This window comes from Petaurus breviceps, unplaced genomic scaffold, assembly GCF_028583685.1.
Source record: "Petaurus breviceps papuanus isolate PSGF00001 unplaced genomic scaffold, PetGlider_PUasm1.0 90769, whole genome shotgun sequence".
In the NCBI taxonomy this organism is placed as follows: domain Eukaryota; kingdom Metazoa; phylum Chordata; class Mammalia; order Diprotodontia; family Petauridae; genus Petaurus; species Petaurus breviceps.
In genome coordinates, this window is record NW_027187341.1 from 12,021,970 (window position 1) to 12,036,077 (window position 14,108).

The 14,108-nt window shown below is 35.6% G+C and overlaps 1 protein-coding gene across 3 annotated transcripts in view; it reads right to left on the bottom strand.

Annotated features, from left to right (window-relative positions):
• VWA8 (von Willebrand factor A domain containing 8) overlaps positions 1-14,108 on the bottom strand; it is a 442,846-nt gene that overhangs the window by 397,835 nt on the left and 30,903 nt on the right. For all 3 annotated transcript variants that reach the window (XM_069068654.1, XM_069068653.1, XM_069068655.1), the window contains exons 3-4: positions 5,689-5,819; positions 1,955-2,065 (exon numbers count right to left, since the gene is read on the bottom strand). In XM_069068654.1, the coding sequence (XP_068924755.1) occupies positions 1,955-2,065; positions 5,689-5,819 (242 nt within the window). The remainder of the gene's footprint in view (positions 1-1,954; positions 2,066-5,688; positions 5,820-14,108) is intronic.

Sequence of the window (14,108 nt, forward strand, 5' to 3'; positions counted from 1 at the left end):
TCTCTCTCTCTCTCTCTCTCTCTCTCTCTCTCTCTCTCTCTCTCTCTTTCTCTCTCTCTCTCTCTCTCTCTCTCAAACTTATATAATCCAGCCATACTTTCTCTTCCAAGTTCTAGACAGATTTGTAACTCCATCCTAGACCTATCAAGATCCACCTCAAATTCCACTAAGATCCATGTCAAATTCCACGTTATCTAACAGAATTTAATATCTTACTAAAATAAATTACAGCTCCTTCTGAATTCTTTAACCGGTTATTCACAAAGTCACTCATGCTCACACCTTGGGTATTACCATAGACGCTTCCCTCTCCTTCACATCCCACACACGAATTTGTCTTCAACAATGTATTTTGCATCTCTTTCTCTTCCCATTATTCCCACCTTAATATGCACCCTAATCTGTAATTCTTTTTCCTGAACCGACTTCCTAGAAATAGGCTGCTTTATGCAAGCTACTACTCCCAGATCATAGGCTATATATATATATATACTTCTAACATTAACAAGTATCATTCTAATTAAGAAATCAGTTGCCAGTCACCTGGAGAACATGGATGCCCTGTAAGTATCTCAAATACATTATAACTCAAACTAAACTAAACTTCATGAAGGCAGGGTTTTTCAATCTTATCAAATTTTATATCTCCTCCACCAATTAGAAAAATGCTATACACATAGCATGCACTTAATGTCTATTTAATTGATCTGCCTTAAATTCATTCTATATTCTGGGCTATGATTTAAAAAACCAACTCTTCCAAGCATTGTCCCAGATTGTTCACACCAGTGTCCAGAACTTAGTGATAGGCAATCAAAACCATTTTGAAAATTCCCACTACATAGAGAGAAAACATTAATTTATATTTTCAACTGCTTACATTCAAAGTTTTTATTTTCCTTCTCCATACATGACTGAAGAGAGCTCTATACCTACAAATGAATGTAAGGCTACTAATTGCATAAAAGCCCCTGTGGCTATTTTCTACAGATGAGAAAGTGAAATTCTTTTCAAAAATGAAGAAAATACAGGAAATAAATATAATCAGCTATACACTAATGTTTTCTAATTTAAAAGATTGTTTAGAACATTTTGTGTTAAACTTCAATGGGAAGCCCAAATATATATGAATATTAGTTTGAATAAAGAAATAAAATGCCTTTCCCTTCTCTTTTCTGGACCAGATGTTATTTGGAAATTGTACCTGATCTCCACATAAATGTCCTTAGCAACAACTTGAAGGGTAAAATCAATTACAAATTGTCTCTGTTAAAGGAATTCCTTATATTGAACATCTGGAACACTTAAAACAATGCTTTTAAATAAGAATTTAAAGTGACTTAATTTCAATAAGATTAAGCTTAATTGCTAGTTACTAATCTGTACCTAAAACTAAAGACAAACTAACATTGTAGTTTAACACAAAAATTTTTTTTGCCAGTTACATTAATTTTTTATTAAAATATAATTTTTCCCAACTGCAAAAACAATTTTCAACATCTGCTTCTTAAAAATTTGAGTTCCAAATCCTTTCCCTCCCTCTCTTCCCTTCCCCCTCCTTGAGAAAGTAAACAATTTTATATAGGATGTACATGTATAATCAAGTATGCAAAATATGTTTCCATATTAGCTGTGAATACAAAATTTTCTGAATGATTTTTCTACTTAGAAAACATTTGTTTGTAGTTGATAATATATTGTTTCCTGTATTTTCTTCATTTGTGAAAAAAAAATTTCATCCAACACAGGGCAATGAAGAGGAAGGAAAAGGAAATTACAGTCAACAACACTGGTCTTTATCCAATATGTTTTAGTATAGTAATGTTTATCTAGGATCTCAGGAGCAGGGAAAAAAAATAACTTTGCAACAATGTCTCTAAGATTCAATTTACACCCTGCAATGTACAACTCTGGCTGCAACCATGAACAGCCCTGGGATGAAATAGGAACTTGCCTGGTCAATGTAGAAAGCAGTTCCAGCCCGTATCTCTCTTCGTTGTTTCAGATCAGTCTCAGTGGTGTCCCTGGAGAGTGCAATATACTCTACCTCATGCCTGGTCAGCTCCTGTGGAGAACAGTGTGAAATTATTATAAAACAAAGCTGTAATACTGACATCAAATCCTGACCAGGTTATTGGACAGCACAACTGTCCTATTCAGTCAATTAGTCATTTAAGAATAATTCTCTATTAAAATTCATCAGTGAGGGGCGACTAGGTGGCGCAGTGAGTAAAGTGCCAGCCCTGGAGTCGGGAGGACCCGAGTTCGGTTCCGGCCTGAGACACTTAACACCCACACAAAATACTAGCCGTGTAACCTTGGGCAAGTTACTTAACCCCAATTGCCCTCCAAAAGGCAAAAAAAAAAAAATCATTAGTGAATTTCCAAAACTTTAATAGGAATAGCAAAATGGAGCAGTGGATAGAGTGTCCAGACTAGAGCCAGGAAGAATACAGGCCATTCCCCAATTGATAAATGGTCAAAGGATATGAACAGGCAGTTTTCAGACAAAGTAATCAAAGCTATCTACAACCATATGAAAAAATGTTCTAAATCACTATTGGTTAGAGAAATGCAAATCAAAACAACTCTACGATACCATCTCAGACTTAGCATATTGACTAATATGACAGAAAAGAAAAATGACAAAAGTTGACAGGGATGAAGGAAACTATCGGCTTTTTTATTATTTGGGTTAGTCTATTTTTTAAGGTGTTATTTTCTTCAGAAAGTTCAAAAGAGGTCAATTTTGGCTTAATGTAAGAACTTTCTGAGAACATGGTGATAGAAAAGTAGATACGTTGCCTCTAGAGGTTTCCTCCCTCATTTGCTGCCTTTAAGTAAAACCTAGATGACCACTTAAGAGGGGCTATATTTTATACACAGGTTGGACTTAAGTATCTTCCTCTAAGGTCCTTCCACTCTGAAAGTCTGTAATCATTTTACCCATAGCAATTACTAAATAATTTTTTATGATCTAAAACAGGTATTAATAACTTGTATTTAGTTTGCTCTCTTCTCTGCAGGTACACTTCAAAATCTATGTTTTTAAAGTCAAACATGAGCACAAAAATTTATTCCAAGAGGCAACTGATAGCTTCATCTTACCTAGCTCTCACAAGATATAAATATATATCCCAGGGCTCAGAGTTCAAGTCTCAGTAAGTGTCCAGTTCTATTGTAGCACTGGCACAGCCTCCAATGATCAGACCATCTCTCCACCCAGGGTCTTGCCTACAAATATATTCTCAATAGGATTTTTGTGGCATTTGAGATCTGTAAATCAACAAGCATTTATTGTGTGCCAAACAAAACCAGTCCCTTTTCTCAAAAAGTTTATATTCTAATGAAGAGACAACATATACTTATGTATATATGATTAGCAGTCAGCACATAGTGGATGGAAGCTAACCTAAGAGAGGGAAGTTACTTCTAGCAGAGGGGGAAGGAAGGAGGCATCAAGAATGGCCTCCTTGAGAAGACAGAGTTGAGCTGAATTCTACAGGGGAAGAGGGACAGCCACTACAAAGAAATGGAGATAGGAGATGGAGTGTCATGTGTGAGTAACATCAAGTACACCAATAAGGCTAATCTACACACTCTAAAGGGAGAGTAATGTGTAAAAAAAACAGAAAGGTAGGAAGGAAGGGGTGAGATTGCAAGGAGTTTTAAATTTAAGTTTAAGTAAAATAAACTCCAGGTGTGGAGTTTATATTTGATCCTGGGGGTAACAACAAACAGTTTATTAAAGAGAGCAATGATATGGTCAGACCTATACTAATGGGAATATCACTCGGGCAGCTCTGTGAAGGGTAGGTCTGAGTGGGAAGAGATTGGAGACTGGGAGTCCAACTAGAAAACTTATTGCAATAGTCCAGTTAAAAGGTGATGAGGGTCTGAACTAAGTAAGTAAAAAGAAGGGGGATGTATAGAAGATTTTATAGAAAAAGAAATAAAAAGATATGGATGTGTGAGTGGACAAGAGGGAGAACACAGGCATATGATCTGTAACACTATCTTAGAAATCAATTAATTTTAAACCTGGATTTTCCACCAGTTGGCTGCATGACCATGAGCAAATTGCTTTTTCTTCAATCTGTCTACAAAATGAAGAAAATAAGCTGTCACCTTCTATTTCACAAAAATGTCTTGGGGGCGGCTAGGTGGCACAGTGAATAGCACTGGTCATGGAGACAGGAGGACCTGAGCTCAAATCCAGTCTCAGACACTTAACACTTACTAGCCATGTGACCTTGGGCAAGTCACTGAACCCCAACTGCCCTTCCTTCCCCCCTCCAAAAAAAAAGGCAAAAAAAAAAAAAAGAAATGTATTGGTGTAGCGGCAAGCACCCCAAGCGTCCTCAGGGTGGCCGCCCATACAGGTTCTTAGATCTGCTTTGTTAAAGGAAAGCAACTCAAAACGGGTTAACAAGCTTACTTTAATCAGTCAGACATATATCGTTTACCTTGTTCAGGGGAAAAAGGTCAGCACCCCAAACTTCAAAGCATACAGGCAGAATTATCAAGACAGAAACAGATCAAGTAGACAGATTTCCAAACTGTCCAACCATTACATCCATACCCAGTCAACATCTGGGTTTCCACATCTGGGTTTTTCAAAGCCGGGGGACTCTCAACAACGGCTTCCCAAAATTCAGATCAAATCACAAAACACTTCTCAAAGTGAGTCCCAAAACAAAGCTACACATCAGGGCTTATATAGCCTTCTCCTGGCTCAGAGAATGTAACAACCTTATTGACTCACTGGCCAATCAAAAAGTATCTACTGAAAAACAAGCCTCCCACCCCAGGCTTTAGGTGCACTTTAGCCTAGGGGCAGGGAAGATCTTCCACATTTGCATTCCCATTACATTTGGCAATGAACAAAATGCTCTGAACTGGTAAGAACTGTATTACAGTAAAAATCTAGTTTTCATTTTTATTTTTTGCACGTATCTTTAACTATTGTTCTATAAGATCTTAGTGATAACCATGATTCGTTCATAAGAAACTATCAGGCAAAGTATATGCAGTAGTGTGCCAGAATCACAAATACTAAAGAAAAGAGATTACAAAGATGACAACTACTTCTGAGAAGGGTTTTTGTTTGACTATTAAAACTACTATTGGCACAAGGTTGTTTTAGCTGATCAAGTCTTCATCATAATATCAGAACAATATCTATCCCTGTTGGCAATGAAGTAGAAACAGCTTATAAACTTTGCAATCTGAAAATTTCAATTGACTGTACTATAGTTTCCAGAAAATAGAGAACAGTTAAATAAGTATTTCTATAACACCTAGAACAGTCAATAGGATTGGTCATTTAAAATGGAATAAGAGAATGTCCCTAAGGTATTCTAAAAATATGAAATTTGCAGATTCTGTCTCTTAACTTGTGTCCTATGACTCTATTTCTAAATTATTGATTATTGTTGTCTAGTTATGGTAAAATTGGCAAAGTACTGAAAGATATGTTTGCTTCAAGGGGAAGTAAACACACACCTTTGGACTTATTTCAAAACCTTTAACAACAATTCATCTAGTGACTTTTTAAAAAAGAAATCTTTTAAGCAATGAACTAACCCTGCTATTTTTATGTATTCTTAATCACATAAAGTTATTTCATTTTTAAATGCTATTAATACTCTAAATATCTTCATGAATTCACAGAACTAAAGAGCTCACCAGGTACTGCATAGCAATAGAACGTCGAAGAGGTCCAGGAGGGCCGATCAGAAAAACATCTTGCCCCAAAAGATCCTTCTGCATTATCCATCTTAGATGCTGAACTACAGTTTGTGCCAATGAGTCTGAAACTGTTGAGAAGAAAAAAAATTTCAAAATTAGACTTCCAACTAGTTACAACACAAAACTCAAACTTATGAATTAGTTTCAAGAGAGCACATATTCCTGATAGGTCTTTAAATTTTGGTACACAGTTAAATTTCACTGAAACCAATGCTGGTGCAAGATTAAACTGTTAAACTTCTGATACAATGAAAGGTGGATTAATCAGACTCAAAGGAATCAAAGGAAATTTGAAAGCTCTTCTATGAGAATATGATGACTAAATGATTAGTTGACTTTTGTCTGGTTTGTAAAAATAGTCTCATTACTTTGTAAACACCTCTCAACAGGGCATCCATCCATTTTTCACATGCTCCATTTCACGGAACATATTTAAGCCATCCCCCAGTCTACCTCAGGTTTAAAAAAATCTCGAGAGAAAAACATTCTATCACTTTAGTTGGTTAACGGGATAAAGATTCTCACAAGATTAGAAGGTTTTCTATACATGGGGTTTATGTCTCCTTCAAAAAATATCCCTTTCAAAGCTGCTGATAAGTCACACTTCAGTCTCATTTTTAGGTTAATTAACCCTTATTTCTTTGCCTTTGCTAAAAAAAATTTAAATTAATCATTTTCTAAATTGTTTGATCCTCAGAGGATTAGTAGAGGTCTAAAAGCCTTTCCCTAAGACAAGAAGAAAATTAACTTAGGAAAAGAGTGACATCAAAAAGGTCCTTGCTTCCTGATTTCTTTGATGGCTTGCCCTAGAATTTATCTTGTCATTTTGTGCTACCCATAACCTCTCTAACACTCACCTCAGCAGGTTCCCCAGTGGATAATCCTCCATGGCTAAGGGAATATTAAATTAACCTTAATGGTCCTTCATTTTCCCTTTACTATTCAGCACTCCCCAAGGAACCGCACACAGGAGTAACTAGCCTCCACTGAGATAATAAGTTTTAAAAACAATTAGCAGGTAAATTGCTTTTCTAGAACTCCGTTTTCACAGATATAGGCTATGGGTCATCCTGTTTGCTCTATTTAAGAAGGCATGGTAATACGGTCTGTCACTGATACAAGTATTAAAATACCTTTCCCTGTGTGCTTATTACGAGTACTTCCAATCATATGTGAAGTAAGCTAATAGAAAGAATATATACTTCAACATATCTGTGATCTCACTGGTGCAGGTGCAGAGGAAAAGCACCTCTGATTTTTGGATAACCTTGGAAAAGTCATTTAATCTACTTAGGCCTCAATTCCCTTTTCTGTACAATGAGAGCCTTAGACCAGATGGTCTTGACGTCCCTTCTAGCAAGATCTTTGTGGCTTCTGCGAACAGTGTGTGCTATACCTACCCATCCATGGCTTCTTATCCTGTCAGACTCCTGTGCATGTTCTCACATAGATTCTCAATAGAGGGACAACCCTACAAAGGGGAGTCCTTTCTTCAAATCAGTATTACATATGATGGATATCAGTGAAGAACTATGGCTGTCCATCTGTTATTCTTAGATCTCACTGGCCCACCTCTATTTCTGCACATGCATTTCCTCACCAATACCTGCTACTCCAATGCTTGCTTATTGTTTGGAGTTGTAAATGTGTGCTAACCTAGCCCACCTTCCCACTGCCCTCCGGGTCATGCTCAAATTTTATCTTTCAGAGATTATGACATTTCAAGATTTGTAAATGTACGTTATCAGAACATTTGTGTTAAGCAACAGGATTTTTATGCCAAGGAAAAACTTGGGATGCTTAAAAGCACAACACAATTTCCCAAATATAATTCAGCCAGCTCTCTTCCTCATATTCAATTTCAGTTTCAAGTGTCTACTTGCAAAGTCAGTTCCAGAAATATGGAATGATATGCTTGCTAATTCAGTTCACCGGAGTTAGAACTACATGTTGAAGTCTGAGAAAAAGGCATAGCGTACCCATGCAGCTTTTCTAGTATGAATTGTTAGGTCAATCTCTTTTGAGTAATCATGTATCTCATTAAGGAAGCCCAATAATATTCTAGGACTTGAGGCACTCACTGTCTGGAAGATCTCATCATATACAGCAGGGATTATTAAACTGAGTGTTAAGAAAGTTCAAAACTAAACTAATTATCTTTCCCCATAAACCCTCACCACTCCAAACGTCCCAATGATTGTTGAGGGCATCCTCCCAGTCCGCTAGGCTTACAACCTAGGTATCATCCTTAACTCCTCACTGTCTCACCCCATCCCATATCCAATCTGCTGCCAAGGTATGTTGATTTTACCTTTGCAACATCTCTCAGATATGCCCCCTTCTCTCCTCTCATACTGCTGCCATGCTGGTACAATCCCTCATCATGTCAAGTCTGTTGATGAGTCTGCCTACCTCAAGTCTCTCCCCATAACCATCCACCCTCCATTCAGCCACTAAAGTGACTTTCCAAAAGTATAAGTTCAATCATATCAATCTCCTCCCCTTCTCTAACTCAATAAACTCCAGTGGTCTCCTATCGCCTCCAGGTTCAAATACAAAATGCTCTGGCATTCAAAGCCTTTGATATCCTAGCTCACAGGTAGTGAACCTGTGACCTCAAGGCTGCACTCCTCCTTCCTTTCCAGTCTTCTTATACCTCATTCCCCAAAATACACTCTTAGATCCAGTGACACTGGTATCCTGGCTGTTCCAAACAAGATACATTCCATCTCTTGGCTTTGAGCATTTTCTCAGGTGTCACTAATACCTGGAATTCTTTCCCTCCTCTGCTCCACCTACTGGCTTGAGTGGTTTCTTTTATGTCACTAACTAAAATCCCATCTTTTATTGGCAGTCTTTCCCAACCCCTCTTAATTCAAGGGTTTTTCATTTGTAATTATTTTCTATTTTTCCTTTATATAAGCTTTTTGTACATATTTGTTTGCTTTTTTCTGTCTCCATTAAATTGTGAGCTCCATGAGGGTAGGAACTGTCTTTTACCTCTTTTCTTGTGTCCCTAATTTAGCACAGTGACTGGTACATAGCAGATGCTTTAAAATGTTTATTTACTGACTCAAGTCCATGAACTTAGGTTTTTTTTATTTTTTATTATTATTTTGATAACTGTATTTCAATATAATTACTTTCCTTCAAAATCTTATGTATTTTATTTTATGCATTTCAGAGTATTCAGCAAACTACCAAAATAGTTAATGACTCAAAAAAGTTTAGAATACTTGATCTTAAGAGAAGAAAAAGAAATTGAAGGAATTAGAATAGGCAATAAGGAAACAAAACTATCATTCTTTGCAGATGATAGGATGGTATACTTAAGAGAATCCTAGGGAATCAACTAAAAAAATAACTGAAATAATTAACAACTCTAGCAAAATTGCAGGATATAATATAAACCCACATAAATCATCAGCATTTCTATATATTACCAACCCCAGCAGCAAGATACAGAAAAAGAAACTTCATTTAAAATTATACAATATAAAATACTTAGGAGTCTATCTGCCAAGACAAGCCCAGGAATCATGTGAATAAAATTACAAAATAATTTTCACACAAATAAAGTCAGATCTAAACAACTGAAAAAATATCAATTGCTCATAGGTAGGCTGAATCAGTATAATAAAAGTAACAATTCTACCTAAATTAATTTACTTATTCAGTGCCATACTAATTAAACTGCCAAAAATTATTTTATAGAGCTAGAAAAAAAATAATAAAATTCATCTGGAAGAACCAAAGGGATTAATGGGAAAAAAAAGTGAAGGAACGTGGCCTAGCCACACCAGATCTAAAACTACATTATAAAGCAGTAATCATCAAAACTATCTGGTATTGATTAAGAAACAAGAGTGGTAGATCCCGGGAATATGTTAAGGACACAAGAAAGAATGACCATAGTAATCAGCTGTTTGATATACCCAAATATCCCAGCTTCTGGAATAAGAACTCACTCTCAGACAAAAACTGCTGAGAAAACTGGAAAAGAGTACAGCAGAAGCTAGGTATAGCCCAGAGTCTTACACTGTATGCCAAGATAAGGTCGAAATAGGTATTATGATTTAGATGTAAAGCATGATACCATGAGCAAATTAAAAGAGCAAGGAATGATTTATCTGTGAAATCTATGGAGAAGGGAAGAATTTATGACCAAATGAGAGAGAGAGAGAGAGAGAGAGAGACAGAGACAGAGACAGAGAGAGAGAGAGAGAGAGACAGAGAGAGCACACTAAAACGTATAAAAAGGATAATTTTTATATATTAAATAGGTTTTGCACAAACAAAACCAATACAGCCAAGATTAGAAGGAAAGCAGAAAACTGGGAAACAAGTTTTATAGCAAGTGTCTTTCATAAAGGTTCTATTTCTCAAATATATAGAGAACTGAGTCAAATTTATAAGAATACAAGTCATTCCACAATTGATAAATGGTCAAAGGACATGAACAGGAAGTTTTCAAAAGAAGAAATCAAAGCTATCTATATTCATATGAAGAAATGCTCTAACTCACATTGATTAGAGAAATGCATATTAAAATAACTCAGAGGTACCACCTCGCACCTATCAGATTGGCTGTGTTGGAAGGAATGAGGGAAAACTGGGACACTAATGCACTGTTGGTAGAGTTGTGAACTGATCCAACCAGTCACTCTGGAGAGCAATTTGGAACTAAATCCAAAGGGCTATAAAATTATGTATACCTTTTAATTCAGCAATACCACTACTATGTCTGTATCCCAAAGAGATTTTAAAAGAAAAAGAGGAGAAAGGACACATTTGTGCAAAATATTTATAGCAGTACTTTTTGTGGTGGCAAAGAATTGGAAATTGAAGGGATGCCCATACACTCAGGAAAGGCTGAACAAGTTATGGTATATAAATGTAATAGAATACCATTTTGGGGCGGCCAGGTAGCACAGCGAGTAAGAGCACCGGCTCCAGTGTTGAGAAGACCTGGAGATCGAATCCCGGGCTCAGACACTTAGCACCCACCCAGAAACACCTGGCCGTGTAACCTTGAGCAAGTTACTTAACCCCAATTGCTTAGGGGCGGCCAGGTGGCTCAGCGAGTAAGAGCACCGGCTCCAGTGTTGGGACGACCTGGAGATCGAATCCTGGGCTCAGACACTCAGCACCACACCCAGAAATAACTGGCCGTGTAACCTTGAGCAAGTTACTTAATTAACCCTGATTGCTTTAAAAAAAAAAATCCATCAAAAAAAATAGAATACCATTTTGTACTATAAGAAATGATGAACAGGCTGATTTCAGAAAAAAAAAAAAACCTTACATAAACTGAAACAAAGTGAAGTGAACAGAACCAGGAGAACATTGTACACAATAGTAGCAACACTGTGTGATGATCAAGTATGACTGACTTAGCTCTTCTCAGCAATACAATGATTCAAGACAATTCCAAAAGACTCATGATGGGAAATGCTATGCATATCCAGGGAAAGAACTGATGGCATCTAAATGCATAACAAAGTGTACTTTTTTCACTTTGTTTTTTTCATGGTTTTTTCCTTTTGTTCTGTTTCTTCTTTCACATCATGATTAATATGGAAATATGGTTTGCATGGTTGCACATATATAACCTATATAAAACTGTATACTATCATATGTAAAAGGAAGGGGAGGGAGGAAGGAAATTTGGAACTCAAAATTTTATTTAAAAAATGAATGTTAAAAATTGTCTTCACGTGAAATTGGAAAAAATAAAGTAGTATCTAAATGGAAAAAAAAAAGAAAACTTGATCTACAGAAAATCTTTTTTCCACTTGGACCCTGAGAAGGATATCCTCCATGACAAGGGTAAATACATCTCATTACCATGTATCTAGTTATTTTATGCCAGTTCAATGTTGATAATCAAGGGCATTCTGAAGAGTTATATCATATTTGTCAAAGAACTATATATTATCTCAACATATGCATGAGAAATTTTGTATTAATAGCAGAATATAAATGCAGTATCTGATTCTACAAAGACTTTTTCCTGTAATTAACAAAAAATGAACAGTAGTATATTATATTTGCTCCACCTTTCAGCAGATTTTGTGATTATAAAGACAGATTTTTCTAGAAAATAATAATGATAATAACTGACATTTGTATAGGGCTTTAACATTTGCAAAGCATTTTATACATTACTTCATATACTTTATACATATACCTTTAACCAATTCCCTGAGGTAGATACATTAGGCATTATTATCCCCATTTTACAGATGACTTGTAGCCCAGAGTGGTTAGATGACTTACCTATGTTCACAAATTAGTAAGTAATAGAAGCAGGATTTGCTCACAAATTTTCTAACTCTAAGTCTTGCACTCTATATCCAAATCTGTAGTTTACAAAAAGTTACCTTTGCCCTGATCATATTTTTCATTAAGAATATCCTAGGTAAGTATGCAGATAATGTGTTATATACAAATACTAAGGAAAGATGGGGGTGGCAGACAGATCTCTGAAGTTAAAAAACCATGTTCATGACATGCTCCACCCAAAACATCAGTGTCTATTTCATCTGTTTTGAAAGTTTGGGTTGTTATATATAAAAGGTTCCCTTAAAGCAAGGCACAACTATATATGGCTTATCAAGAAAGTGAATTACATTATTAAAAAGGTTTTCATATTGTGTTGCTATGAGTGCCTGTGATATATTTTATATTACTGTTTGAAACTTGCTATATTTTTAGGATGGCCTTGAGAAAATGTGGGTCATACTTAGAAACAATGCCAAAAATGGAAACAAAAATGTAAAACTCCACATCAGTACTATCTGAAAAACAAACTGTCCTATAGAACATAATAAAAACTGTAGTGTACATCAAAGAAATTCCCAAGAATTCAGTATATTCAGATCTCAGAAATTATTTTCCAGAAGTCTTTATTACTGGTTATAGTATTAAGTCAAGACAATATCCACAATCATTCAACAACCAATTATTTCTATTTCTTCTTTATATTGTTTTCCTTTTACATGCAAATTAAAATGCTTGCTTAGTGGCAAGCAAAATTTCCTATTTATTTTGTAGTCCATATGCAATTCTTTCATATCCCTTTCAAAGGACTTTCATGGAATCATAATTCTAGAGTGAGAAGGGAACTTGGAGGTCCTCTACAGCACTTTCCCATCAGTATATCCATTTAGAATACACAGTACAAATGGAGAACAAGTTAAGCACAGAATTAAAAATGAAGAAAAAAGTGGGTTGGATTGCCTTCAGGAAATTGCAGAGCTATTTAAATGACCCTATGCTTCTTCTGGTAACAAAGGTCCATTTTTAAGACCAGAATTCTAATGATGTTGCTTTATGGCTCTGAATAATTAAAAATGAGTATCACTCAGAAATAGGTGTACATATAACCAATGGGGAACTTTTAAGAAGTTCCTGATGTTGGATATTTACTGATGGTGTAGATGTATACATACATATACACATACACACTTAATTCACATTATTATATGTAAATATATCCATATTCACTGTCATCCAAAATGTCACATGAAAGTGATCTATACTATGACTTAATTTTTTTTAAAAAAAAAGGGCAAATTTCTCTCAAATGAGATTTTATAATACATGGGCTTTAAAATAAGTCTTCTATACAAATAAAGGAAAGTTAAGGTAAAAATGATGGCCTAAATATTTGTAATAATGTGTTATCTACAAATACTAAGGAAAGATGGGGGTGGTTTACACTGCTAACTGTCTTTGGGGAAAAAGCTAAAAACTGATTGTAATAAATCAACAAGCATTTATTACAAAGTAACTTTACTACAAAAACATATTGTTTAAATTATTTGTATTTATATCCACAAAACTGAGCACAGTGCCCATGGTACATACACACTTAGTAAATAAATTCTCGCTGATTGACTAGTACTAGATACTATATTGCAATTTTTTTAAGATACAAAGACAAAAATGAAACACTAACAACTGCAATGTATCAGGAAAAGTTTCATTAACAGGGTTGTACCTGAGTTAAGTTCTGAAAGAAACAACGGATTCTAAGAGTCAGAGGGGACAAGAAGTGCATTCTAAATATGGAAGACAGTCATGAGGTTTAGAAATTGGAGGGCCAGGATTGCATGTGAGGTACAGTTAAGTCTGGTTGGATCAGTGTGTGAAGGAAGGAGGGTAATACATAACAAGGCAAAAAGGTGGGGTTAGGGCTAGATTGTGAAGGGTTTTAAAAGTCAGAGGAGTTTATAATGTGATCTTAAATAAGGCAATCAGGAGTTACTGTAGTTTGTTGAGTAAAGGAGTAAAATGACCCATGCTTTAGGAAAATTATATTAGCAGCAACATGTGAGGAAGGTAAACTGGAG